The following is a 27,500-nucleotide window of genomic DNA, read 5'->3' on the forward strand; positions in this document are numbered from 1 at the left end:
ACTGTGCGATTCAAGAACTCCTTCATTCCACACTCCATCCAGCTGTATAATCACTTGCCATACAGCAGTATATGATATCTGTTACCTGACACCTTCTATGTTAGCTACTTCTCATTGTTTTTAATGCCCATTTTCTGCTGGATCTACTCTCTATTTTATGTTGCAGCTGTTACATATACTGTAATATTGTACATGGTAATTGGTATATATTGTATATATTTTATAGACATATATATGTATATATAATATACTGTACACATATTAAGTATATATTGTATATCTTCGCATATATATCTTATATTGTTATATTTAGTCTATTTATACCTGCATTGTCCTTTCCATCCTTACACTTTCCATCATTGTAACTGAGCTACTGTGTTGAACAATTTCCCTTGTGGATCATTAAAGTTTGTCTAAGTCTAATAAATATAAGAGATCCAGTTCCATTAGACTACCACCACCATGCTTCACTGATGAGGTGGAATGCTTTGGATCTTGAGCAGTTCCTTCCCTCCTCCATACTCTTCTATTTCCATCATTCCTTGTCTCATCTGTCCATAAGATGTTGTTCCAGAACTGCACAGGCTCTTTTAGATGTTTCTTGGCAAACTGTAATCTTGACTTTCTTGTTTTAGAGGCTCACCAATGGTTTACACCTTTTGATGAAATCTCTATTTATTTGCTCTGGTGAAGTCTTCTCTTACTTGTTGACTTGGAAACAGATACACCTACTGTACCTCCAGGAGACTTTTCTTCATCTGGCCGACTGTTATGAAGGGCTTTTACTTGACAAGAGAAAGGATTTGTCTGTCATCCACCACACTTGTTTTCTGTGGTTTTCCAGGTCTTTTGGTGTTGCTGAGCTCAGCAGTGCGTTTTCTCTTTTTAAGAATGTACCACACAGTTGATTTGGCCACACCTCATCTTTTTACTATCTCTGATGGCTTTGTTTTGATTTATTAGCCCAATGATGGCTTGCTTCATTGATAGTGACAGCTCTTTGGACTTCATATTGAGAGATGACCTCTCATAGGCCTTTTATCTGCTCTTTGTAAATGATGTAAATGAAAAAAAAAGAAACCAAGGGAATAACACACACCTGACCATGAAACAGCTGAGTAGCCAATTGTCCAATTACTTTTGGTCACTTAAAAAGTGGAAGGCATATATAAAATGTCATATGTTACACATCATATATCACACATCACGAATCATACATCCTACATCACACGTCACACATCATACATCATGTATCACACGTCATGTGTCACACATCAAAGAACTATGAACTTGTTGCAGGTATGACCACATGGTGGCGATAGAGTGCCCCGGGCGAGCTGCAGATGGGAACTACTACAACATGAGAGGAATAAACATCAAACATCTTGTGAACCCAATTGATGACTTGTTTGTTGCAAAAATGTAACCGAGGACTCCTGACTCAGTGAAGTATGAAGAGGTAGAACAAAATACCATCAAACAGAGTGGCGTTCGAAACCAGTACCTTGCATTCCAAGTCAGCAGTCTTAACCACTGAGCTATCCTGGGTCATGTGGAGATAAGATTGTGTTCCATACACAAATTTAATCGAGGACTACTGACTCGGTAAAGTATGAAGAGGTAGAACAAAATACCATCAAACAGAGTGGAGTTCGAAACCAGTACCTTTCATTCCGACTCAGCAGTCTTAACCCCTGGTCTATCCTGGTTCTTGTGAAGACCAGATTGTGTTCCATACCTAAATATAACCGAGGACTCCTGGCTCAGTAAAGTATGATGAGATGGAACAATATGCTGTCAACTAGAGCGGGGTTCAAAACCAGTACTTCTCGTTCCAAATCAGTAGTCTTAACCACTGAGCTATCCTGGGTCATGTGAAAATAAGAGTGTGTTCCTTACACTAATGTAATTGAGGAATCCTGACTCAGTACAGTATGAGGAGGTAGAACAAAATACCATAAAACAGAGTGGGGTTCGAACCCAGTAGCTTTCATTCCGAGTCAGCAGACTTAACTCCTGGCCTATCCTGGGTCATGTGGAGAAAAGATTGTGTTCCATACACAAATGTAATCGAGGACTCCTGGCCCAGTAAAGTATGATAGAGGTGGAACAAATTACTGACAAAATCTAATCTCAACAAGACTCAGAATAGCTCAATAGTTAAGTCTGCTGCATCTCACGCAGTACAACTGGGTTCAAATCCATAATTTGTAAGATCTTGTTTTTGATTTCGCCTCGACCATAGTTCACTGATTACATTTGTATATGAGCGAAAACCAAAACTTAATGGGTCCCAGGATAGCTCAATGGTCAGCGCTGTGGGCTCATAATACAGGGGTACTGAGTTCAAACCCCATACACGGAATCAGTAATTTGGCTGTATGGCGTCAAAACGACATACATTGTGGGGTGTTTCTTTTCCCCCACACAGAGTAATGTTATGTGCTAGTTGTTTGAGTAACATATAGTTGAAAAATTAAGTCAACACTAAAGATAATAATAATATAATTCAAATAGTCAATGATGACACCTCAGGGGTTACCTGTGAGTGTGTTTGTGTGCGAGTGAGTGTAATTCCTGAGGTGGGTGGGAGTAGGAGTACAAAGTTAATAATAAAGAGCGTTGACCAATGACCTCTCCTGGGTACAATTAAAAGAAAATAAGTTAATTGTAATTGGATAAAAACAAGTTTATTGAATAATTATTTTAACAATACATGGGAGAAGTGACACAGCCACAATGTAACCTTAAAGCCTCCAGCCAGTTTTGTAAATCACATGTCAACCCAGCACCCTTCAACCTGAGTCAACAGCCTTAACCACTGGGCTATCCTGGGTTGTTGAAATAATTTTTTTTTCATACACAAATGTAATTGAGGACTCCTGGCTCAGTAAAGTATGATGAGGTACACCAAAATACCATCAACCAGATTGGTACTCAAACCCAGTACCTCTCATTCCGAATGAGCAGTCTTAACCACTGGTCTATCCTGGGTCTTACGAAGACAAGATTTTGTTCCATACACAAATTATAATCGAAAACTGCTGGCTCAGTAAAGTATGATGAGATGGAATAAAATGCTGTCAGCTAGAGTGGGGTTCGAAACCAGTACCTAATAAAGGGGTACTGATTTCAAAACCCATACACAGAATCAGTAATTTGGCTATATGGCGTCAAAACGACATACATTGTAGGGTGTTTCTTCTCCCCCACACAGAGTAATGTTATGTGCTAGTTGTTTGAGTAACATATAGTTGAAAAATTAAGTCAACCGCCTTTTCCCACGTAGAAGAAGAAGCACGCGGTGCATGCTGGGATATATGACTGCGGGAGGCGTGCCGTTTCTGTGTCTTTATGTAAAGACCCCAAAATAGCTCCTATTACGAGAAACGCTTACGACGCAGAGTTTAAACTCAAGGCGATCAGTCACACAGTATAACACGGGAATAGAGCAGCAGCGAGAACATTTAACAATTACAGCAATGACACTGACTCGTTTAATGACGACGTCGATGAGACGCATATTGGATGCCGTATTCGCCCAACTGTTTGATTTGAACACTGAAGAAGAATTTGAGCGATTCATGGATGAGGAATAACTTAATAAAGTGAGCTTTACATGTTTATTTTGTGTGTTGTGTTGTGTGACATTATCGTTCGAGCAACGTTGAGCTATTGATATATTATTGCTTTGCACTATTTCGAGTGTTACTATATTGTGATTGCACTAACGTTTGATTCACCGTAACAGTATCAGACTGTTTTTTACGTGTTTATTGAATCGGTGAAAATAATAAAACAGCTGTTTATTCATTTCTACCGCTTATTCCCTTTGGGGTCACAGGGGGCGCTGGTGCCTATCTCAGCTACAATCGGGCGGAAGGCGGGGTACACCCTGGACAAGTCGCCACCTCATCGCAGGGCCAACACAGATAGACGGACAACATTCACACACTAGGGCCAATTTAATTTTGCCAATCAACCTATCCCCAGGTGCATGTCTTCATTCATTTTGGGAGTAAATGGAGTTGTCAGAACGCTGGTTTGCAATCTGTTAATAAAGTTTGACTGACGTATCTGACTGTTTTGTTGACATTCCCTTTAGCGCAGCTCCATCTAAAGGGTGCATAACAAATTCCAAGCCTCTACTATAGCATCTATTCTATGCGACTTGTAATGCGGTGCGCTTTATATATGAACAAAGTTTTAATATAGGCCATTCATTGAAGGTGCGCCTTATAATCCGGTGTGCCTTATAGTGCGGAAAATACAGTAGTTGAAAAATTAAGTCAACACTTAAGATAATAATAATAAAAAATAAATTGTCAAATAGTCAATGATGACACCTCAGGGGTTACCTGTGAGTGAGTGTGTGTGTGTGTGTGTGTGTGTGTGCGCGAGTGAGTGTAATTCCTGAGGTAGGTGGGAGTAGGAGTAAAAAGTTAATAATAAAGAGCGTTGACCAATGACCTCTCCTGGGTACAATTAAAAGCAAATAGGTTAATTGTAATTGGATAAAAACAAGTTTATTAAATAATCATTTTAACATTGCATTGCACCAAAAAGTTATATTTTTGTTTCGTCTGACCACATGACATTCTCCCAATACTCTGCTGTATCATCCATGTATCCATTTTGGTATAAACTCAACTCTTCGTGTTTGGAGGAAGAAGAATACTGAGTTGCATCCCAAGAACACCATACCCACTCTGAAGCATGGGGATGGAAACATCATGCTTTGGGGCTGTTTTTCTGCTAAGGGGACAGGACGATTGATCCGTGTTAAGGAAAGAATGAATGGGGCCATGTATCGTGAGATTTTGAGCCAAAACCTCCTTCCATCAGTGAGAGCTTTGAATGGTTGACCAAATACTTATTTTCCACCATAATTTACAAATAAATTCTTTAAAATTCCTACAATATGAATTCCTGGATTTTTTTTTCACATTCTGTCTCTCACAGTTGAAGTGTACCTATGATTAAAATTACAGACCTCGGTCATCATTTTAAGTGGGAGAACTTGCACAATCGGTGGCTGACTAAATACTTTTTTGCCCCACTGTGTATATACATACGTACATATATATACACACACCACCTTAATTTTGATAGATTTCACCAAATGAGACATTCTCTATTAGATGCAATTGTTTTCTGTATTGGGACCATGATATATGTCCTAATTTGGTCAACGGTCCTCATATGGAAGGTACTTTTCCTTCTTGATGTCTCAAGAAGAGTAGAAATACAAGAACACACACACGGTTGTGCCCACCTGGTAGTCACATGTTCAAAAGTTCCATGCATGTGTTATGAATGACCAAAAAGGGTTGAATCCGTTGATACAACAAAAAAAAATGAAAATAAAAAAATACAAATAAAAATCACTACAATTCAAACAGAAATACAAGATACATGCTTTTTGGACGAAACAAAGTATTTTTAATGGAAGTCAATGCTGCTTTTTTTGACACAAAGGTGACATATCCGCCCGAATAATTTATTATATGGAAAATAACTACCCTTGCGTCTTTTGCAATAAATAATGCCAAGCTTCACATGAACGGACATTTAATGCTTTAAGGTCCTATAAATGATTGAATGTTTGGCAGCAATGTGAAGCGTAAAAATATTGACGTACGACTCGAAAAACAGCACTTTTTGTGTTTACAAGCATGGGACTGAGGGTTAAAGCAACTCACAGCGGCCTACACACTTCCTTTAGGGCGGCTGTGTATTTACAACACATTATATACACTTCAAATAAGTCTTGGGCTGTTTGCAAGCGATATCCTCAGACCAGCTGAGAACTGTTTGTGTTTTTACTTTAGACTCAGCATATAATGCATGTGTGCAAGTTTTTTTTGTTCATGCCAGCAGACACGTCATGGTGAAATGGCTTTGAGTGTTTAAAAGTGAATACTTGAAGCAGGACCAGTGTTTCTATTATTTACAGTGACTCACCGTTGCGTTTGACATCATTCTTTGCCAGTTACTGAAGTTAATTTTCTACGATTGTATACAAGTCTGTTGAATGTTTCCGACTGCAAGTGGAGTTTCCAAACGTCTTGTTGCCGTCTTCTACTGCAGCATATCCACAAAAGCGTCAAACTCATCGATGTTTTTCTCGTAGATGGCCAGTTTCTCTGGCAGCGAGTCCTGCGTGGAGAAAACAAAAACAACAACCTCATGTTGGGTCCAGCAAGATGTCGGTGAAAGACCTACCAGATCATCGGCCATGGACTGAGAACTGATGTGCAGCGAGAGGCTGGCCAGCTGAGGAGGGTTTTGGAACTCCCGGTAGAAAGTTCCCAGGTCCATCGGCAACAAGTCGTCCTTGGAGAACGCCGGCCGCTGAGGGTGAAACAAGGCGTGAGAAGAAAGATTCCGCCACGGCCGATGAAAAGGACGTAAGCACGTACAAAGTCCACCATGACGAAGTCGTCGTGCTGCGCCGAGCCCTCGGAGTCCTGCGAGTGGAGGCTGGCCTGCAGGGGCGACATGCAGGTGGGAGAGTCTGGAGGGTGCACCTAAACACGCAAACACAATTTTGAATACAGCTGATGAACAAACACTTCAACATCCACACTGACCATCGGGTCGTTGTCTTCAGGGTCCAAACCTCTTGGAACAAACGCAGCAAACGGCAAGTCCATGGCGGCAGTTAGCTGCACAAAACAAAAAGTCTTAAATGAAATCATCTGCACTTTTCAACGTTTTTGCCAACGTGAAATCTTTCATTCATTCTTCGATGCTGCTATATTTAATCAGTTTTAAACATTTTCGCTAGGAGTGCAGTTGAACATGGAGACTAGTCCGTTTGCCCGCAGATCATTCCGCAGAATCGAGGGCGCAGATAAAGAATTCCACACGCTGGTGACTAAGTCTCAGTGCTGCTTTTATTATGAAGTATGACTGCTAAATAAGCCACCAGGAGGCCTGTGAAAATTGTGAGTGGCAGCACTTTGATAAGGAAGGTGAGAAACACTCTTGATTTCCAACATAGTTCATTAATCACGTATTTGTCTCTTGTAGTGATGTCCTGACACCAATAGTTTGGTACTGGTACCAAAATGTATTTCAAAATAAAAGGAGACACTATTTTTTAAATTTTATTATTATTGGCTTTATTTAAACCGAAATAAACTCTTATGATACACTATACATGTTTTTTATTGCATTTGAAGAAAAATTTTGCAACAAAAAATTAACATACTAGACAACTTGTTTTTAAGCAAACAGGTTAAAAAGACGTCTAATTTGGCTGCTGACATATGCAGTGACATATTGTGTCATTTCCCATTCTATTATTTGGTCAAAATGATGAGGGACAAGTGGTAGAAGATGAATGGAATATTAATCTAATTGGTAGTATCTAGTTACTTTGTTTTAACATGTTCCATGCCTAACATGTCACTCCCACTGATCAATGTTCACTTCTTGCGTTGCTTGGTTACTAGACAGCGAGTGCCGTTGTTCATGCAACCAACTTTGCTTAGCATCTTCCGGGTTTTATTCCAAGGAAGAAAAAATATAACGTAAATTCAGCACTTTAAGCCGCTAATTTTTCCAACGCTTCAAACCCTGCAGCTTAAAAAACCGTGCGGTTAATTTAAGTATTTTTCTTCGCTAACAGCAATAATGTTTTCATTGAACACACGCAGAAACACTGAAAAGGTTTTCTGGACGAGTTTGTTCACTGCAGGTTGATTATGTACTTCCTGTTTTAATGCTTTAAACCGGAAGTAGAACAGTCCATAGTGTTTCTACACGAAAGTATTCTTTATTCATCAATCCAAGCAACATTTGTCCATTTTACAATATAACTAAAACAACTCATACTTACTAGATGTGATGTCTGTAGGAGTGTTTCCATGTATATTTTTACGTGCTGTCGTTTTGTAATGAAGCTAGTGTTGTTAGCATTAGCTAATATGCTCACAGTTGCATTTTTTTTTGTATTGTTTCAGTTTCACATATTCCTCTGTAAATTCAACAAAACGTCACCGTGGTGTTATTGACTCTGTCTAGCTGAGCCCAGAGATAGCTTCCACAGCTAGTGGGTCCATGACGATGACTTTTGTTTTGTTTGATCAGCCGTTTTACTGCCGTAGAATTTACATATTTACATACAATAAAGGTATGTAAATAAACATTTACAAAATATTAGTGTGTAAATAACTAATTTCACAATGTATACATCTGTGGGTTTTAGTCCGGTGCGGCTGATCTGTAGAAAAATATTTTTTTCTTTTAAAATTTAGTGGATGCACCTTATATACCGGTGAGCTCTACAGTCCGTAAAATACAGTTTATATCAAATTTTTCTCTCCAACATATTTTTACGTGTCTATGGCAATATATACTGACATTGTTTTAACACCCAGCCCTATCTCTGTCCGTCTAATGTTTTCTGTGCACGGTCCCTAACAAATTAAAAAATTGCTTGGTCTACGGACAATCTATTGTTGATCGGCAAACTAACAAAAACAGAATTACTGTTGTACATTGAAATAAAATAACAGGAATTACCTGTGCGTTGGGTTTATTGACAAACGCTCCCACTTTCCTTGTGAACGCGTTAAGAGACTGGAGCGGGTCGGAGGGAGAAGCGCTCCTCCTTCCCTCGCCGGGATGGGACAAGATGTCGTCATCGCCGCTGGGAAGAGACGCCGTTGGTACAGGACAACACCTCAACTTTTTGAAGACAAGTACCTGCTCCCAGTTGTGTTGCCGATCGTCTCTACCGTCAGGTGGGCATCTGCACCACGGTGAGGCTTTGCTGGATGCAACACCACCCCATCCTCCTTCCCGGCATGCAATGTCTGAGGAAAACAGGTTTACAAGTGTATCACGTCTGGAGCCAAGCAGCGCCATTTGGTGGACGAGATATGCAACGTAACTTGGAGGCATCTGCAGCGTCACCTTTGCAGTCACATTTAAACCTATGTCCAAGTACTGTCTGCTTCAATTTTACACTTTTATCTGCAGAAATGATAATAAGGGCAACGCATTTTTGTTCAAATATCATATTGGCAACCCAGTTTGGGCCACATAGGTGTGTATACGGGTGAAGTTCGGCTTACTGCTGCGGCCACAACTGTGGTTTCTGCGCTGTTTTTGATTAAAAAACTTCCAAATTCAGCAAATCGAATTTTTTTTAATAAAATTGGAATAAAAATAAAATTAAAGATGTGCCATTCGATTGGCCAATTTCTGTAAAAAGAATAAACACAAAAGTGTGATCTTTAAATGCTAATTAATGCCTTTCAATGGTGCATGTCTGTACGCAGTGTGGAGACGCTCCTCAAAAGGTAGTAATCATCTCCTCAATTATTAATTATCATCATCACTGGAATACAAGGCTAAACATGCAAGTGCAAGTGAAAGCAGACAAGATATTAGCTGAACTAGCCACTAAGATACATTGAAAAAACAAACATATGGTAAAGTTTAAGAAGTGCAGATGGAACCACGTAACAGAAGAAAGAAAGCAGCTATTAACAGAAAATATTAGTATGGAGGGAGTATAGTACCGGCCAAGCGTGCACATAAGTGGAGGGCGAATTGATCCATCCAGTGTCGATACCAGAGGCTGTATCAGCATATGATCGATACTCGAGTGATTCTAAGGATCAATACATTTTTCCAATATCAGTTGTTTTTTTTATTTGGTTTAAGGTTAACAAATTCAGGGAATAATTCCATGAACATAGGCGGACTTTGAGGGCAAACATGATTTGAATGAGTAGTAGATAGTAGTTTGTGATTGGGATCAGACGATGTCACTCATAATCAATACCGGAATTGGCAGCATTACAACCATAAACTAAACCAGGGATCGGGAACCTTTTTGGCTGAGAGAGCCATTAAAAGCCAAATATTTAAAAATTTATTTCCGTGAGAGTTGTACAATTTTTTCTAACACTAAATACAACTATATATGTGCATTTTTAAGACCAACATTTTTAGAGTACAATAAGTTTCTTTTTATTATTAATAACATTGTTATTCTGAAGTTAACTAATAATACACAAAATAATTCTTACCATTAATGAACAGGTGCGGAAGAAAACGGATTGATGGATTAAGATGCACGAGAATGTTTTATATTCTGAACGTCATTTTTAACACTGTGATTACCAGCGGAATTATTCATCACTTATCGTGTTAAGCAATGTCGGCTAATATTTATCTGAGGGCCAGATGCAGACGTCAAAAGAGCCACATCTGGCTCTAGAGCCATAGGTTCCCTACCCCTGAACTAAACACTACAAAAAAAACACATTTATAACACAAATCATTATCCATCCATCCATTTTCTACCGCTTATTCCCTTTTGGGGTCGCGGGGGGCGCTGGCGCCTATCTCAGCTACAATCGGGCAGAAGGCGGGGTACACCTTGGACAAGTCGCCACCTCATTTATTTATTTTTTTTATGTTATTTGTTTTTACTTGTCATCTTGCCGGGCAAAGCTTACCTCATCAAAATTTGACTCTAAAATTTGTTTATTTATTTTCAATATCTTATTTTACTTTATATAACTGAATTATTATTTTAATTAAAAAAAAAATAGTCTTATTAAATTAAAACTTGTATTTTTGATCTCTTGTTCCCTGGGCACCCTGTTGTTTTGGGTTGGATTCTCTGGGTGGTTAGGGCTGTACTTTGGCACATAGTGGGAGACAAATGAGTTGTACATAGAAACCCACATTCACACAATAGATACACTCCCACATACATACGCGCACATTCACGGTACAAACATAAATATACACATTCTGTACATATACATTCACTGTACAAACATATATACACACATACTGTACATATACATTCACGGTACAAACATACATGTACACATACTGTACATATACAAGCACATATGCATATGTACACTTATGCATTGAATCACTTTTCTTCAAACATATATTTACATTCCACCTAGGGGATGAAGCTGATGAAGCAAAATCTATTTTTACTATAACAATGTACAAGGTTAATATAGTTCACTTCTCTTTCTTCCCCTCCATTTACTCATTTTCTTTTTGTAATTCAAGGTTTCATTACATATATGTATTGTTGCATTTAAAACAATTGTATTGTTGATAATAGATGTAATTATTATTATTATTAATTATCAATGGTGCCATGTCTATTGGTATTTTTATTTTGCTCCATTTGTAGTGCAATAATGTTCATTGTGTTATTAATATTTACTTCACTAACTGCTTCTTTGCGATCATTCTTTGTACATAACTTATTTGCTGATGTTGCTCAGTTGTTGTTGTCTCTGTCTTATTCCCATCTTGCCTCCGCAACTTCTCCTTCAGTCTTCTTTTATTTTTTTTTATCCACTCCTGCTTTGGTCCGGCTGTGCCAAACATTAAATAAATCCACGTAATAAAGTCAAATAGAAATGAGGCAACACGAGAAGTATCCCACACTTCTCTTTTGCAAAGTACATCTGTACAGCAGATATGGGCATTTACATCAACTATATAATTTGCCTGAGTGGCTGAATAGGACAAAAAAACATATATTTTTTAAAACATTTGTATTCCTCTCTTTGCCTTAACACTGCACACTTAACACAATTAAATGTTTTCCAACGCTTTCGTTTCTTTTCTTTGGATAATAAGGGAACACATTTTAGAATAGTATATATTACATATTGTAAATAATACAATTAATGCAAAAAAAATGTGAAATATTGGGTAAGAGACATGTTATAAAATGAAAAAAACTAGAGAAAATTCAATTCACGTGTTTCTGAAAATATTTTTTTATACATTGTAAGCCTTTTTGATTATTTCGATAAACACAAAAATAATTAAGTGACTTTTTATGAGTTTATCATTTTTGATAGGCAATTGACTATTTGCTGTGCTGACCATACTGCTCCTATTTGACCAGGATTTTGATTATTAGTGATATTGCTTACCGATACAGTGTTATGCTTGTACTATGGCTGACTTTTAAATATAAATTCAAGACATCCACCCTTAATTGTTAAAGATATCCAATGGGACATATTTATATCCAACATCTTAGCTCTTGTAAAAAGAAATACATTTAGCTGTGTGTCTATGGGGGTATTGTTGGTGTGTATAAGAGGGTTTGGAGTATCTTATATATTAAACAAATGTATAACACCACAAATTAATACATAAAAGTGTTAACTAGTAAAAATAATCAGTAATAGACACAGAGAAAATTTAGGATTAAATAAAGTATAATCATTGCTTTTACTTTTTGGACATTTGTGATGTTCCTTGATGTAACTTAACTCCTCTGTCATCAATGGTTTCTTAGTAAATGAAAGAATTACTACCTGGTTTGGATTGGCAGCAGTGCGACAAAGGTCAGGAGTTCCAGGAGGCTGGTAGCACAACCTGGAGGCGTACAGCTACATGTGCACACAAAATAGCACATTCAATTCATTTGTGGGTCAATATGGAGATGTTGTGTTGGATAAGAAATGAGGAGGAAAAGAACAAGATACATCTGTGAATTCAACCAGCAGACTTAAGAAAGAAGCCAAATAAAAGAAAATAGGCAAGTGTAGACTCACAGTGTGAGTGACAAGTCCAGGAACCAATGGGATCTGTGGACTGTCCAGAGGGAGGGCTTTAGACAGCTTGGAAGGAGAAGGACTCAGTGTACAGACACACTGTACAGCAGTCAGATGACAGGAAGGAGAACAAGCAGGTAAGAAAGCATAGGCAAAGGGAGAGCAAAGAAATTGAGAGGTGTATTTTTACCTGAGAGGGAGGAGAAGTGGAGAACGAAGTCGTGCAGACCTCCTGTGAATCCTGAACGCCGGAAAACTGGACTCCATCATCATCATCATCTGGTGGTCTGGTGGGAGAAAAAAAATAGAATGTTTTGTTTCTCAAATAGTGGGCCAGGACCACCTGGGAGCGTACAGAGAGGTATCAGAGTGGGTTGTGAAAAGCCGGAGAAATGTTCAATGTGTGTCCCCGTATGCTTATATTCATGTTAGAACGATACATCAGCCTACAGGTAGGGGGCAGCATGGTTCAGTCTAATCAACAAGCTCACGGTTATACCCTGTAAAGGAAGTAAGTACACAGGAAAACTTGTGTACATACGAAGCTAAAACCTATAGGGAGTAGTTAGTACACAGGAACACATAATTACAGAGCTAATACCCAATAGAAGTACTAAGTAAACAGGAACACATGAGTACAGAGCTAATACCTAGTAGAAGTAGTACGTAAAGAGGAACACATGAGTACAGAGCTAACACCCAGTAGAAGTATAAGTACACAGGAACACAGGTGTACAGAGCTAACAGAGGCAAAGAGATGGACAAGATTGTGACAATCATCAATAGCAAGGAAAACTAGTGACAATAACCACAATATAAGTTAGCGCTGAATGAAAGTGACCATGAAGTACATCACATATTTACAGTTTCTAGGGATGTAACGGTCCACAAAAATTTTGGTTCGGTACGTACCTCGGTTCAGAAGTCACGGTTCGGTTCATTTTTGGTACAGTAAGAAAACAACAAAATATAATTTTTTTGATTATTCATTTACAAATCTGCTAAATCTTCCACCAAAAATTTTTTTCTTGGTGGAATATTTGATGTGAAGTAATTGGAAGCTTGGATAGGTCAATAATTCATAATAACATTGATTTAGATTCAATATTATGTTTTGAGCAATGACAGTTTGAAAGAAAAAAAAAAAAGCTTTGTTTTATTAGTCAACGTTGCAACTTTTTCTAAATTACATTTAGCCTTTAAGCTTTTTTATTTCACTTTTGTTTATGTTTTTGTTTATTATTTATAGTATTTTTTAGAATGTGCCATGGGCTTTTGAAACATTAGCTGTGGGCCGCAAATGGACTACGGGGTACACTTTTGACACCCCTGCTATGGATAATAAAAAATAAAATCTAATTGCAATATTGTCCCCTTAATACTGCAATGTAAAATACGACGATATTTTTCAAGGTTTTTCTTCTTCCTTCATCTTCAACATTCAGAACGTCCGCAATCATCTTAACAAGACCCTCAGTTACATTAACACACTTGCCAGTAAGGGTGCCAAACTAGCTAGCAAACGATGCAGCACTAATGTGTGTGTGCAATTAAACTGCAAGTGCAATTCATCATTCATCCCAAGTCAAAGCCCGTTTAATGTCAGTACCTGTAGTTGCAGGGCTGACCCATGTTTGCAGCTCGCTGGCCACCACAGGGAGGATCCACAAAGTGGTCCACAATGATCCCCATGATAGGGGCAGATCGCTCAAACTGCCTGCAAGCCAACAAGAGGTTTGTTGGAATTAATGAGGTGTAGTCTATAAAGACAACTGTATGATTTAAAATGTGAACAGTAAATTCTCCTTGTGTGTTACCTGTTGGACATAAAAGCCAGGTTGGTGCGATAAGCACAGGAAAGCGTGATGGTACCAACAGGGGTGCCCACAACACCAACACGCACCGTCTGGAAACCTAAACAAACAACGGTATTTTACAAGCTCACCACCTGCGCTCAAGAATTGACAGATTTACTGTATACAACACACATGCATGTTTGGAATCTGCTGTTGCACAGACTGCATGGAAAAATCATAACTACCTTCTCCAAATCCGTTCATCTGAACTTCCCCAAAGTAGATCCTAGACGCAAAAGACATGCAGAAACAATAAGCTGACTGGTTGTCTACATAGTAAAAACTCAAGATTTATACACACAGATGTAGATCATGTATTTGTACACGTATTTATATTTATGTTCAAGTTAACGTCAAAAAATGTGTATATTGTGCAAAGGTTCGTTAATTCCAGCAATTAGATTTACAAGGTAAAACTAACATAAAACATAGGCTAATAACATACAACTCAAGATATTTCTAACCTTTTTTTTCCTCTCGTTTATTTCATGCAGTGACTTAAAAAAAAAGTACAAGGTTGATAACATGTAATAATATAAATTAATATAATGCAAAAGGTAATGTACAAAATGTGAGCAAGATCGTCCAGTTTTGCCTGAAAGGGAGTGGGAGGAAGATAATGTATTCAATCCCACCCCCTGTTCTCAATTTAGTGATTAATACATTGAGTTTCACTGTTTCTTTGTTTAGGGATTATACAAATGTTGTATCATAGTGGCATTACCACAGGTGACAATAATTATTACACTGTAACAATAATTTGTATCAACAATGTAGGAAGAATACATATACCAACAATGCTAATAGACAGAATACCAACAATGGTAATAGACAACATAGCAATAATGTTAAGGAAACATTGAGCACATGTTAACTCTTTGAAACACAGTACAACAGCAGGTCAAATTAAAGATTCTGATCTCTATATTTGAATTAGACCCGATGTTTGTATAATAGTTTAAATCAATTAATAGTTTGGCATTGCTTATGTTGTAAGTCCAGGTTGTTCCAGAGTTGTAGTCCGCATACAGACACAGAAAAACGTTTACACATGGTTTGAGCTCTTGGCAATGACAAATATCCACAACTTCTTAAGTTATGAGCCTGCACTCGTCTTATAAAAAAAGGTTGTAGATTAGGCGGCAATACTTTGTTAAATGCTTTGTAATAGATTATTGAAGTATTATATTTAACAAGTTCATCAAATTTGATTGCAGATTATGAGTATGTTCTAAAAAAACAACGTAGTGAATGATCCTTACTGCTCTTTTCTGTAATATGATCAGAGGATTAATTGTGTTGTGGTAAGTATTCCCCCATACTTCAACACAATATGTTAGGTATGGTAGTACCAAGGTACAGTATAGAGTACGGAATGGACTTTCATTGAGGTATAGTTTTGCTTTGTTTATACTAAAAAGGCTTTTGGAGATTTGTGTTTTAATGTGTCTGACATGAGGTCTCCATGATAGTTTTTTGAGATAAATTTGATTTTTATGGCTTACGGCAATGATTCTCTAACTGTGGTACTGTGCCATTACAGTTTTTTATTTTCCTATATTCAAACCCGGCGTACTGTGGTCAAAATTATTAAAATTTACTTTTTAATAACATTTTTTTAATGCATATTTACATTCACTACGCTACTGTATTTTAATGTTGGTGATTATGGTACTTGGGAGAGCCAAAATTTTTTCTGAGGTTATACCTGGTGAAAAAAGTTTCAGAACCACTAGCTTACAGTTTGTGAAAACCCAAACTAAAAATCTCAGAAAAGTTTGGTTTATCGAAAGATGCAAGTGGTGATCATCAAAATTAAAACAAATAAAAGGCTTAACGAATCGCAATGAATGAGTTTATATCACATGTTAGTTTAATACTTAAAGTTCAATTGGTAAGATGAAAAACATGGTATTCAAATTTTATGAGTTTTACAAATATACCATTCTTTCTTGATATTGAGTGGTTGAAATACTAAAATAAAATGCAAATGTAACTCACCTGTATAATATGACATAGTCATGTCCCTGTTTTCTGGAAAGTTTATAGGCAGGTGTTACTCTGGTGATGGCCAGCAGAGACTTCAGAAGGACAGACAGTCGGTTGTAGACGGTGTATGACACTTTTATGTCTTTATCACACCTACAAAAGAAATAAACACATTTGAATACAATCACCATAATAAATATTACAAACATATTTGAGCTTGATCTTCTTACAAACATATTTGTAACAAAAAAACTCACTTTTCATTCATCTCCAGGCACCAAGTCTCTAATTCCATCGAGTCCCCCTAAAATAAAGGTAGATGATGACAATGAGTTATTTATCAATGCTACAGATTTCACTTTACGTTCACATTTCACATAAGAAAAAAACACGCCACAGTGAGTTTAACGACGCCACAAAAGGTTGAAAATTTTACCTCTGAGGTCTTGAGGGAGATCTCCACGCACATCGAGTGTCCCACGCCTGGGAGTTGACCTGCCAGTGCTTTCTTGGCTTCATGAGTCACCTCAGGGATGTCTTTGATTGCTAAGTTAAACTAGAAAAAAGTAAATTTCAGTATCTATGCAGTAGGTTGAATTATTCAAATAAAATCAATGACTAATTAAAACAATGCTCAAAGTTTTACCCAATCAGACCCAGTAGGGGATGACGAAGAGCGAGTGCAGATCTTCTCACCAAGGCGAGCCTGGACTATCACCTGAACGGTCTATGAATGAGAAAATAAATGCACTTACTAAAACAAAAATCACAGAGGAAGGCATTACGTTTTTTTGTTTCCCCGCCAATTGCCCAACAATTTAATTTAAAGGGGAAACACTTTTTTTTTTAACTTTGCCTATCAATAACAATCCCTATGTAAGACAGGAACAAAAACAAGTCCATCCATCCATCCATTTTCTACCGCTTATTCCCTTTTGGGGTCGCGGGGGGCGCTGGCGCCTATCTCAGCTACAATCGGGCGGAAGGCGGGGTACACCCTGGACAAGTCGCCACCTCATCGCAGGGCCAACACAGATAGACAGACAACATTCACACTCACATTCACACACTAGGGCCAATTTAGTGTTGCCAATCAATCTATCCCCAGGTGCATGTCTTTACGTCATTAAATACGGAAAAGACGAAGTGGCTAACAATGCAGGCAATGGGAGTACTCTATTGCACCCATAAGCCCTCCAAAAAACATCCAAAACCCACCGACGATACTCCATCTTGTGACCTGAATTTTAACCAAACTACTTTTAGTGGTGCTGTGATCACAGAAAGCTATCCAGCTTATGCAGCTATAGTGCTGACAAAGAGCCGTTGAGCTTCTCCCTTGCTGCTGAGCTGGTGAAAGTTAATTTGAGATTATAAATAATGCCTCTCACTTGCATAGTAGAAGGTTTTACCCATAAACCAATAAATTGGTCAACTTTGACATTCAACTAAGACCGGGATATGGCAAAAAGAAAAGCTTGTTTACGGACACCTTTTATTTTTGAACCTATAGGTGAATTATGATTAAATCTTTATCCACACAAAAAGATATAAATTAATCAATCAAAGATTACTTATAAAACCCTCAATCACAGGTGCCACAAAAGGGCTGCACAAACCAAAACAACATTACTGGATGCCAAGTGGACACAGTTATTGCAAATTATTCATGATAATGTGGAAGTTCAGTCCATTGGATGCAAGCAGAGGATTGTAGGAGGTCTTATGAACATCCCATCAGTTGGCAACCCAGTGAGAGCAGACACTGTACAGTAAATTATCATTTTGTTATGTTCATAGTTTGTATTTCTTGTTTAGCACTTAGGAATAATGCAGCATGATGCTTAGTGTTTCACTACAGCTGTGTCTGTTTACTACACAGCTTCTAAAGCTTGTATATCGTTCTCCTTATGTTCAGGCTCAAAAACATAAGGCTCTGGATATTAATTTGTCCTAAAGTAGTCATTTTGTCTCTCATGAACATTGCTTAGTAGTATTAGTTTTGTTGAAGGAAAAAGTGAACGTTGTTGATGTGTCTGTAAAGTTAATACACCACTGTATGCTTAAGATGAATACAATACGTAAGTACTACATGTTATTGGGAATGTGCCTTTTACCACTGTAGTAGATACTTACAGTATGTATATAAAATGTTGATGGAAGATTTCGGATGTTTTTAGAGCGCTTTATAGGTGAAGTAGAATGACTCCCATTCGCTCCATTGTTACCTGACATTTGCTTACATTTATTTATGTGTGAATTAGAAATCGACAAATCGACACCAATATTTTGGCATTCATCAGTATGGGCCTATTTTTTTAATCTGAATTGGTTAGGGCTGCGCCTTATACACAGTATGATTGTAAAAACGATATAAATTTGGTAACGGCGACTAACGATGACATCATCTGCTTCTACAAGTGTTATTTAAAATTTTATTTTTGTGTTCTTTAAGATGTGGAAAAAATGTTTGGTAACTTTGATTAGAGAAAAAAATTATTGATGGCAACCAAAGTTCAGTATTTATGGTTGCAGCTTGGATTTTACTTTGAAATATGAAACAAAGTGTTCAGTGACACTTTGCACAAAAGAATACAAGCTTATTCTGTGTACTTGAAATAGTGTTATTAGAATATATATTTATTTTTGTGTTCTTTAAGATGTGGAAAACGCTCCTGAAGTACTGTCCATAATATCCACTTGGTTGTTTTTTTAAGAATTGTTGTACTTTTAAGGCACAATCCTTACTTTTGCTTTTCTGCACAATGCTAAAAAAAAACATTGTTTGCTTTTTCTTTTTTAATTCTTAAACCAATTTAGCTTTGCTAAGGGACTACAAAACACATTTAGACACACTTTCATTCTAAGTTGTACACCACAACATTTATACCGCGATATTTACAGTTGCCGTGAAGGGATTCGATTTAAACCGTGGTATGAATTTTTGGGTCACACTGTCCAGCCCTAGTATAAATGTTTTTTGGCATATATAGTTAGCCTCTTTTTTGGTTTGGGAGGTATATCAGTATCTGCCTTTTTTTTCCAGTTTTTCTTACAACTAAAAGAGAACTTTATCAGCAGATACAAGATATACACATACAATACCACTATGTGGTATTTAAAAAATAAATATTGAGTTAGATAGTTATAAACATTGCTCATGCAACAGCCCTTTTGTCCTGCTTGTGAAAAGTACTTTTTTTTTACTGCAGTGCTTAAACCTCCCCATCCTCAATATTTCAGGGTTCCTCATGAGAAAACCTCACAATGTATCCATTGACTGTAAAATTGAGTAGATGGCGAGTTATTGTGATGTAGAGAAATCCCATATTTAAAAAAATGTTTGCATGTAAAAAAACTATTTTAACAAGATTTCCCTTATTTTGAAATGCAAATATTGATGCTCTTCTGACCCACAGCATTAGACACACGTAATAAAGGTGTTTGTGAAATTCCCTGATGTAGTTTGGTGCTAAATGAATGACAACATTAGTGCCGTATAAAACATTGTTGCTACTCGTTGGCTGTTACCTCAAAAACAATTGAATAAAAACAACTTAAAGGGGAACTGCAGTTTTTTGGGAATGTTGCCTGTCGTTCACAATCCTTATGAAAGACAAAAACCCACACCTTTTTTTTTTTTAAATAGGATTTTAAAAGATGATAAACACTTGGAAGATGCAGCTCATGTGAGTCACTGTTGTAGCCATCAAAGCCCTCTAAAAACCCTTCAAAACCCTCCATCAACATTTTATATACACACGGCAAGTATATATACAGTACAGGCCAAAAGTTTGGACACACCTTCTCATTCACTGCATTCTTTATTTCCATGACTATTTACATTGTAGATTGTCACTGAAGGCATCGAAACTATGAATGCACATATGTGGAGTTATGTACTTAACAAAAAAAGATGAAATAACTGAAAACATGTTTTATATTCTAGTTTCTTCAAAATAGCCACCCTTTGCTCTGATTACTTTTTTTTACTCATGGCATTCTCTCAATGAGCTTCAAGAGGTAGTCACCTGAAATGGTTTTCACTTCACAGGTGTGCTTTACATCCATCGATTCATACATAATGTAGTAACAGACACGTTCATTGCAATAGCTAATATGTACAATATTTACCGTATTTTGGTAATTTTGGGCATTGCAGGAACTGCGCACTTCCGACTTACGACAACAAATGTGTGTTCTGACTTCCGGAAAAAAACGCGAGTGTGATCTAATCATGGCCGACTTGATAACAAACAACAAAAACTACTATTTTTGGACAAATAATGACTCACAACCATATATATTTTTAAAGCTGAATATAGAGAGGATGAACTTATAGAAATGAGCACAAAGGATTGCTGAAACATTGAGAGCACATGGAAAAGTGTTACACCGCGGTGAGGGAAGTCTTGTCTTAGTTTTTTCTGTCTTGTGATTTTTATATTTTATTTTGAAAAACAACTCCTCCTGTTTCAGATGACGGGCCCCTCCTCTTGTGTCACCAGTCTGACGTCATCCCTGACCCTTGATTGTTTCCACCTGTTTTCCATTACCATCATGTTCTATTTAAGCTCATGCCTCCCCTTGTCCTGTGCCAGATCGTCTCAAACTTTCGTGACAATCTAGCGTCCATGTCCATGTTTGTATCCATGCCTTGCTTCTTCCCACGTTTACTTCCTTTGTTATTCTAGCCTTCGTCCAACTTATTTGGTGAGTTTTTGTATTTTTCTAAATTCCTTTTCTTCCTCAAAGATTGAGTGATTTTTAAAAAAAATAATTTTTTAATATTTTATTTTTTGTTCTTCGTCCTGTTGGTGCGCTTTGTGTTATTTTTTTTAGAGTAGATACAACTTCAATTGTAGTTCATCCTTTTGTTAGTTTATTCCTCCTATTTTTGGAGTGATTTTTGGTTTATCTTTTTCCGGAATTATTTACGCATATTTTTTGGTTAATCATTAAGTGCGTAATACTCTGGCTCTGGAGGTTTAAAAAGTTGTTTTAAAATAAAAGCTTTATTAGAATCTCATCTCTGCATCTGAGTCCACTCCTTATTCCAAGTCCTGACAAAAACACAGTGAGGTCGGCGTGACTATGACCATGTAAACGTGTAATTTGAAACAATGCTATTTCGACATAATTGCAGTGCTTACCCAAAATAAGCCGGAAAAAACATCCATAGCTGGACCAAACAAACCATCGAGTGACTCACTATAATATTGATCATGATACATGCAGCACTACGACAGTGCAAAAGCTGTCAAGCAAGCTGTGTACAAACAAAACATGAAATGTGGGCTAAAACTTTACAGATACTGTAATGAGATTGTTGATCATTTTGCGCGAGTATAGATTGCATTACAAACTCAAAATCGATTCGGGTGCTGATGTAGAAGATACCTTTTTCTTGCTATAGTTAATTGTCACATCATGCCGATGTGTTCCTACGCTGGGAAAAGAGTTCCTCCATGTTTGCTCTAACAATAAAGTCGGTAAAGCTTGGATATCATACAGGTTACAGGACGTAAATGAAGTATTGGCAGTTTTGAATGCATTTTAAATTATTTAGAGGCAGAATGTATCGTTCCCATTAACTGTATTGATAGCCACTTAGGATGAGACGTTTTTTATAAATTACAATCAAAAAGAAAAAATGTTTGTCTTTTTGTCTCTCATAATAGGGATTGTGAACGATTCAAATCAAAGTGCAGTTTAACTTTAAAGCCGTGTTAAGCTGTATATTATTCATGTCTAAATCATTTTACTGCAAATTAATATCGTTTTGTATCGGCCTCCTTGATACGCCCTGAAAAGAACACACCGGTCGAACTCTCGTTAGAATGAATAATAACAGAAAACATCTGTGTGCTTGTCTTACATTTAGATTGTGAATGATAAGCAAAATTCCTTCCCAAATAAGTGTAGTACCCCTTTAAGACTGAATATCATTGCTTTCTCACCTTCAAGGCAAAGAACTTGATGAACTTGTCCAAGTCCTTTTTATCCTGGAGGCTCAGGTCACTATCCATGTTGACACGAGCCTGCAACCATGAGCACACACTGAAGATGCTCAAACCACAGGAAAAACAGCTATTATAAAAAGTTAATAAATATACATGAATATCTGAACGTGTAGCAAGTGTTCTCCTCTATTGTTGTATTCAATTTACGCCATAAAGCAAATCGTATTTGACAAAAAAAGGTTCAATGCAGTGTTTTGCAACCTTTTTTTAACCTAAGCACATTTTTTTCATAACAAAAATACGGAGGCACACCACCAGCAGAAAAGGTTAAAAAATTAAACTCAACCAAGTTGTTGCGCCTTATTTTGAGTTTGCAGTTGTTTCCTTTGTGTAGTGCTTTAGTTCCTGTCTTGCACTGTTATTTTGGCGACCCTTCCTGTTGTGTTGGTGTTCTCCTGAGGCAGTTTCACGCCTTCCTTTGAGTGCTTTTGCCCGCACCTGCTTTGTTTTTTGCAATCAAGACTATTTACGCAATCTTTCTTTGTGGGGAAATAGTTGATTGTCATATTATGTACGGACATGCTTTGTGGACGCCGTCTCTGCAAGTTTTTGCTGTCGTCCAGCATTCTGTTTTTGTTTATTTTGAAGCCAGTTCAGTTTGACTTTTGTTTTGCATAGCCATCCCTATGCTTCAGTGTCTTTTGTTCATTTTTGGTTGAAGCGTTACATACCTTTTTAGCTGTACGCTGTCTCCTGCTGTGCTCTGCATATTGGGATGACAACAAACCATCCTCGATGCGTTCCGATTTCTACAAAGCAATGAACTACCTGCTGGCACCTACTGATATAGAGTATTACATGGTTGCACTAGTGCAGTGTTTTTCAGCAGCTATTGTCTGGCGTGGTAAATTATGCAACTTCACCTAATTGGTCCAAAAAATATTTTTGGACCAATTAGAGCTTGGCAGGGTAACCATGTAATACTCCACATCAGTAAGTGGCAGTAGGTACTTCATTGTTTTGTAGAAGTCGGAACGCGTCGAGGATGTTTTGTCGTTATTCCAATATACAGAGCACAGAGGGAGACAGCGTGCAGGTAAAAATGTATGTAACGCTGTGGAGAGGCGGAGCCGACGGCGGGGCAGGACACGTTTTGGCCCTGCTCAAGATGGCGGCCAGGAGGCGGAGAATGGGGTGGAATGAAGAGGCGGACCGTGCTGGGAGCGACGCCACAGCAATCGAGATCAGGTGCATGGCTCACACACCGGCTCACAAGCTGCCTATCTCCTCGCAGTGTATAAAAGGGGAGAAGGAGGAAAGATCAAAAGAGAGGAGGTGGAGTGTCCGCAGCACTGCAGGAGAGCGAAAAAAGAGCGACAGAGAACAGCAAAGGCAAAGACGATGACACGGCAGCTGAAAAGCAGACCGGAGCGTGCAGCGGAGGAGGAGCTGAAAGAGCGACCGACCGACCGACACTGCAGCTTTATTTGAAAAAATAAAGAGTCAAACCTGTGCGAAGCGATGTTGTTCCTGAATGGTCCACGCAAACCACAAGACGACGGCAAGAGTCGTTCACAAACGCTTAAACCAAAAATGAATAACAGACAAGTCCCGCGATGAAAAGGCACTGAAGCATAGGGATGGCTATGCAAAACAAAAGTAAAACCGAACTGGCTACAAAGTAAACAAAAACACAATTCTGGACAACAGCAAAAACTTACTGCATGTGGAGCGTAGACAGCGTCCACAAACTACATCCGTACATGACATAACAATCAACAATGTCTCCACAAAGAAGGATAGCATACGCAAAACTTAAATAGTCTTGATTGCGAAAAACAATGCAGGTGAGGGCAATAGCACTCAAGCGTAAAGCTGCTACAGGAGAACGCCAACAAAACAGGAACTGTCACCTATATAAAAGCGCAAGGCAGGAACTAGAGCACTACACACAGGAAACAGACTCAAAATAAGGCACGACAACCTGGTGGTGTTTCATGTTTTACCCTTTTCTGCCGGTGGTGTGCCTCCCTATTTTTTTTATGAAAAAAAATGTGCCTTGGCTCAAAACAGTTGAAATTGCGATATCGCACATCCCAGAGTTTCTACTTGGTACTATATTACCATGTTTAAAAGAGCAATACTTGTAAAGTGTATTAAACAATTTATACAAACCCTGTTTCCATATGAGTTGGGAAATTGTGTTAGATGTAAATATAATATAAACGGAATACAATGATTTGCAAATCATGTTCAACCCATATTCAGTTGACTATGCTACAAAGACAACATATTTGATGTTCAAACTGATAAAAAAAAAATGTTGTGCAAATAATCATTAACTTTAGAATTTGATGCCAGCAACACGTGACAAAGAAGTTGGGAAAGGTGGCAATAAATACTGATAAAGTTGAGGAATGCTCATTAAACACTTACATGGAACATCCCACAGGTGTGCAGGCTAATTGGGAACAGTTGAGTGTCATGATTGGGTAAAAAAGCAGCTTCCATGAAATGCTAAGTAATTCCCAAACAAGGATGGGGTGAGGGTCACCACTTTGTAAGCAAATTGTCGAACAGTTTTAGAACAAGCTATTGCAAGGAATTTAGGGATTTTACCATCTACGGTCCGTAAAATCCTCAAAAAGTTCAGAGAATCTGGAGAAATCACTGCACGTAAGCGATGATATTAGACTTTTGATCCCTCATGCGGTACTGTACCAAAAACTGACATCAGTGTGTGAAGGATATCACCACATGGGCTCAGGAACACTTCATAAAACCACTGTCAGTAACTAAAGTTGGTCGCTACATCTGTAAGTGCAAGTTAAATCTCTACTATGTAAAGCCAAACCCATTTAACAACAATATCCTGAAACGCCGCCGGCTTGTCTGGGCCCAAGCTCACCTAAGATGGACTGATGCAAAGTGGAAAGGTGTTCTCTGGTCTGACGAGTCCACATTTCAAATTATATTTGGAAACAGATGACGTGGTGTCTTCCAGAACAAAGAGGAAAATAACCATTTGGATTGTTATAGGCGCAAAGTTCAAAAGCCAGCATCTGTGATGGTATGGGGGTGTATTAGTGCCCAAGGCATGAGTAACTTACACATCTGAGAAGGCACCATTAATGCTGAAAGGTCCATACAGGTTTTGGAGCAACAAATGTTGTCATCCAAGCAACGTTATCATGGAGGCCCCTGCTTATTTCAGCAAGACAAGTGTTACAACAGTGTGGCTTCGTGAAAAAAAAAAAAAGAGCGCTGGTACTCTCCTGCCCTGCCTGCAGTCCAGACCTGTCTCCCATCGAAAATGTGTAGCGCATTATGAAGCGTAAAATACGACAGCGGAGGCCCCGGACTGTTGAACGACTGAAGCTCTACATAAAGCAAGAATGGGAAAGAATTCCACTTTTCAAAGCTTCATCAATTAGTTTCCTCAGTTCCCAAACGTTTATTGAGTGTTGTTAAAAGAAAAAATGATGTAAGACAGTGGTGAACATGCCCTTTCCCAACTACTTTGGCATGTGTTGCAGCCATGAAATTCTAAGTTAATTACTAATTGAAAAAAAAAACATTTATGAGTTTGAACATCAAATATCTTGTCTTTGTAATGCATTCAATTGAATAAGGGTTGAAAAGGATTTGCAAATCCATCCATCCATCCATTTTCTACCGCTTATTCCCTTATATTCCATTAATATCTACATCTAACACAATTTCCCAACACATATGGAAACTGGGTTTGTAGATAGATATGCCGTTTCTCAGTGACTTTGCCAACGCATGGATTTTAACAGTAATGCAAAGCAGGAAAGAAGGATTATAAATGTTATTGCTGCAAACATTTTAAAGCAGAAGTGTTTGTGGTCGTAAGACTGGCAAATGAGGCCTCCACGTCACCATTAGACTGCACGTTGACATGTGGAGGAAACGTCAAACCACTGACCAGCACAATATTATGTAAAATAGTGCTGATTTATCATCGTGAATATATTAAAAACGTTCAATAGTTTATCTACCATAAGAACTGATCAGTTATTAGCATACAAGCTAATGCTAGCCAGCTAGCTAGACGCCACGCACTTTAACCCCTGCCGCAAAAACAAAAGAAACCTTACATTAGATTTCCCTTCAGCAACGCAGCTCCAGTGAAGTACAAATCACGTCAACGAATATGACATTTAATGTCACTTTCTATCAACATTAACACATCCAATTCTAATGTTAACAACGTCAAAAGAGGCTGTGCTCTGTTTATCTTCCCCATCTCAGCATGTTTGGCTAGCAACGCTTTCCCAACGGCACTTTCGTTGTTACACACGTATTGGAAATAAAATAAACACAGATAATTTTGTCATATGTAAATACATGTGCAATATATAGAATACTGATATTTCATCAAAATAGTACTCTTGATTAAAAAAACAAAACATGGTGACTTTATTTGGCGAATCTGCGAGCAAGTGCGGTGAGTTAGCTTCCTTGAAAGACGTTGATCTGGCAACATACAACATGGCGATCTCAATAGCCGTTTTGGATTGTGACCTACTGTTGCATGGTCGGGGCCACAAGACGCTGGACCGCTTCAACCTGGACTCGGTGTCTGAAGAATTCCTCCTCGCACAATTTGGCTTCCCCAGACACTTTATCCTGTATTTGGTGGAGTTGCTCAAAGAGGTAACATAATGTGACGTCACACTTGATTTGGAACCAGGTCTAACTGAATAAATTGATTTTCTTATTTAAACGGGGATCGCAGGTCCATTCTATGTGTCATACGTGATCATTTCGCGATATTGCCATATTTTTGCTGAAAGGATTCGGTAGAGAACATCGACGATAAAGTTTGCAACTTTTGGTCGCTAATAAAAAAGCCTTGCCTGTACCGGAAGTAGCAGACGATGTGCACGTGACGTTACGGGTTGTGGAGTTCCTCACATCTTCACATTGTTTACCGTCATGGCCACCAGCAGCTAGAGCGATTCGGACCGAGAAAGCGACGATTTCCCCATTAATTTGAGCAAGGATGAAAGATTTGTGGATGAAGATAGTGAGAGTGAAGGACTAGTACAGTGGTTCTCAAATGGGGGCACGCGTACCCCTGGGGGTACTTG

At 38.1% G+C, this 27,500-nt stretch overlaps 2 protein-coding genes across 6 annotated transcripts in view; one reads left to right on the top strand and one right to left on the bottom strand.

Annotated features, from left to right (window-relative positions):
* Positions 1-5,419: 5,419 nt before the first annotated feature.
* Positions 5,420-27,095, bottom strand: atg13 (ATG13 autophagy related 13 homolog (S. cerevisiae)). Of its 5 annotated transcripts, none has more exons than XM_061889578.1 (18): positions 26,936-27,095; positions 22,381-22,461; positions 17,067-17,147; positions 16,857-16,976; positions 16,678-16,724; positions 16,433-16,573; positions 14,617-14,657; positions 14,393-14,489; positions 14,185-14,292; positions 12,766-12,862; positions 12,576-12,674; positions 12,336-12,410; positions 8,716-8,825; positions 8,533-8,659; positions 6,594-6,668; positions 6,423-6,530; positions 6,226-6,354; positions 5,420-6,159 (listed from the first exon to the last, which is right to left on the bottom strand). In XM_061889578.1, the coding sequence occupies exons 2-18, from the start codon at positions 22,447-22,449 to the stop codon at positions 6,082-6,084; spliced, it is 1,602 nt and encodes a 533-aa protein (XP_061745562.1). In that variant the 5' UTR covers positions 22,450-22,461; positions 26,936-27,095; the 3' UTR covers positions 5,420-6,081. The 5 variants fall into 5 exon arrangements, with proteins under 5 accessions (XP_061745562.1, XP_061745564.1, XP_061745561.1 ...); XM_061889580.1 differs by lacking the exon at positions 26,936-27,095 and adding an exon at positions 26,505-26,687 and having other exon boundaries at positions 6,423-6,488; XM_061889577.1 differs by lacking the exon at positions 26,936-27,095 and adding an exon at positions 26,505-26,687.
* Positions 26,899-27,500, top strand: part of harbi1 (harbinger transposase derived 1) — a 9,248-nt gene continuing 8,646 nt past the window's right edge. Inside the window, exon 1 of the mRNA XM_061889585.1 lies at positions 26,899-27,063. Coding sequence (XP_061745569.1) covers positions 26,899-27,063 — 165 coding nt within the window. The remainder of the gene's footprint in view (positions 27,064-27,500) is intronic.

The sequence above is a fragment of the Nerophis ophidion genome, linkage group LG27 (assembly GCF_033978795.1).
Source record: "Nerophis ophidion isolate RoL-2023_Sa linkage group LG27, RoL_Noph_v1.0, whole genome shotgun sequence".
NCBI classification, from domain to species: Eukaryota; Metazoa; Chordata; class Actinopteri; order Syngnathiformes; family Syngnathidae; genus Nerophis; species Nerophis ophidion.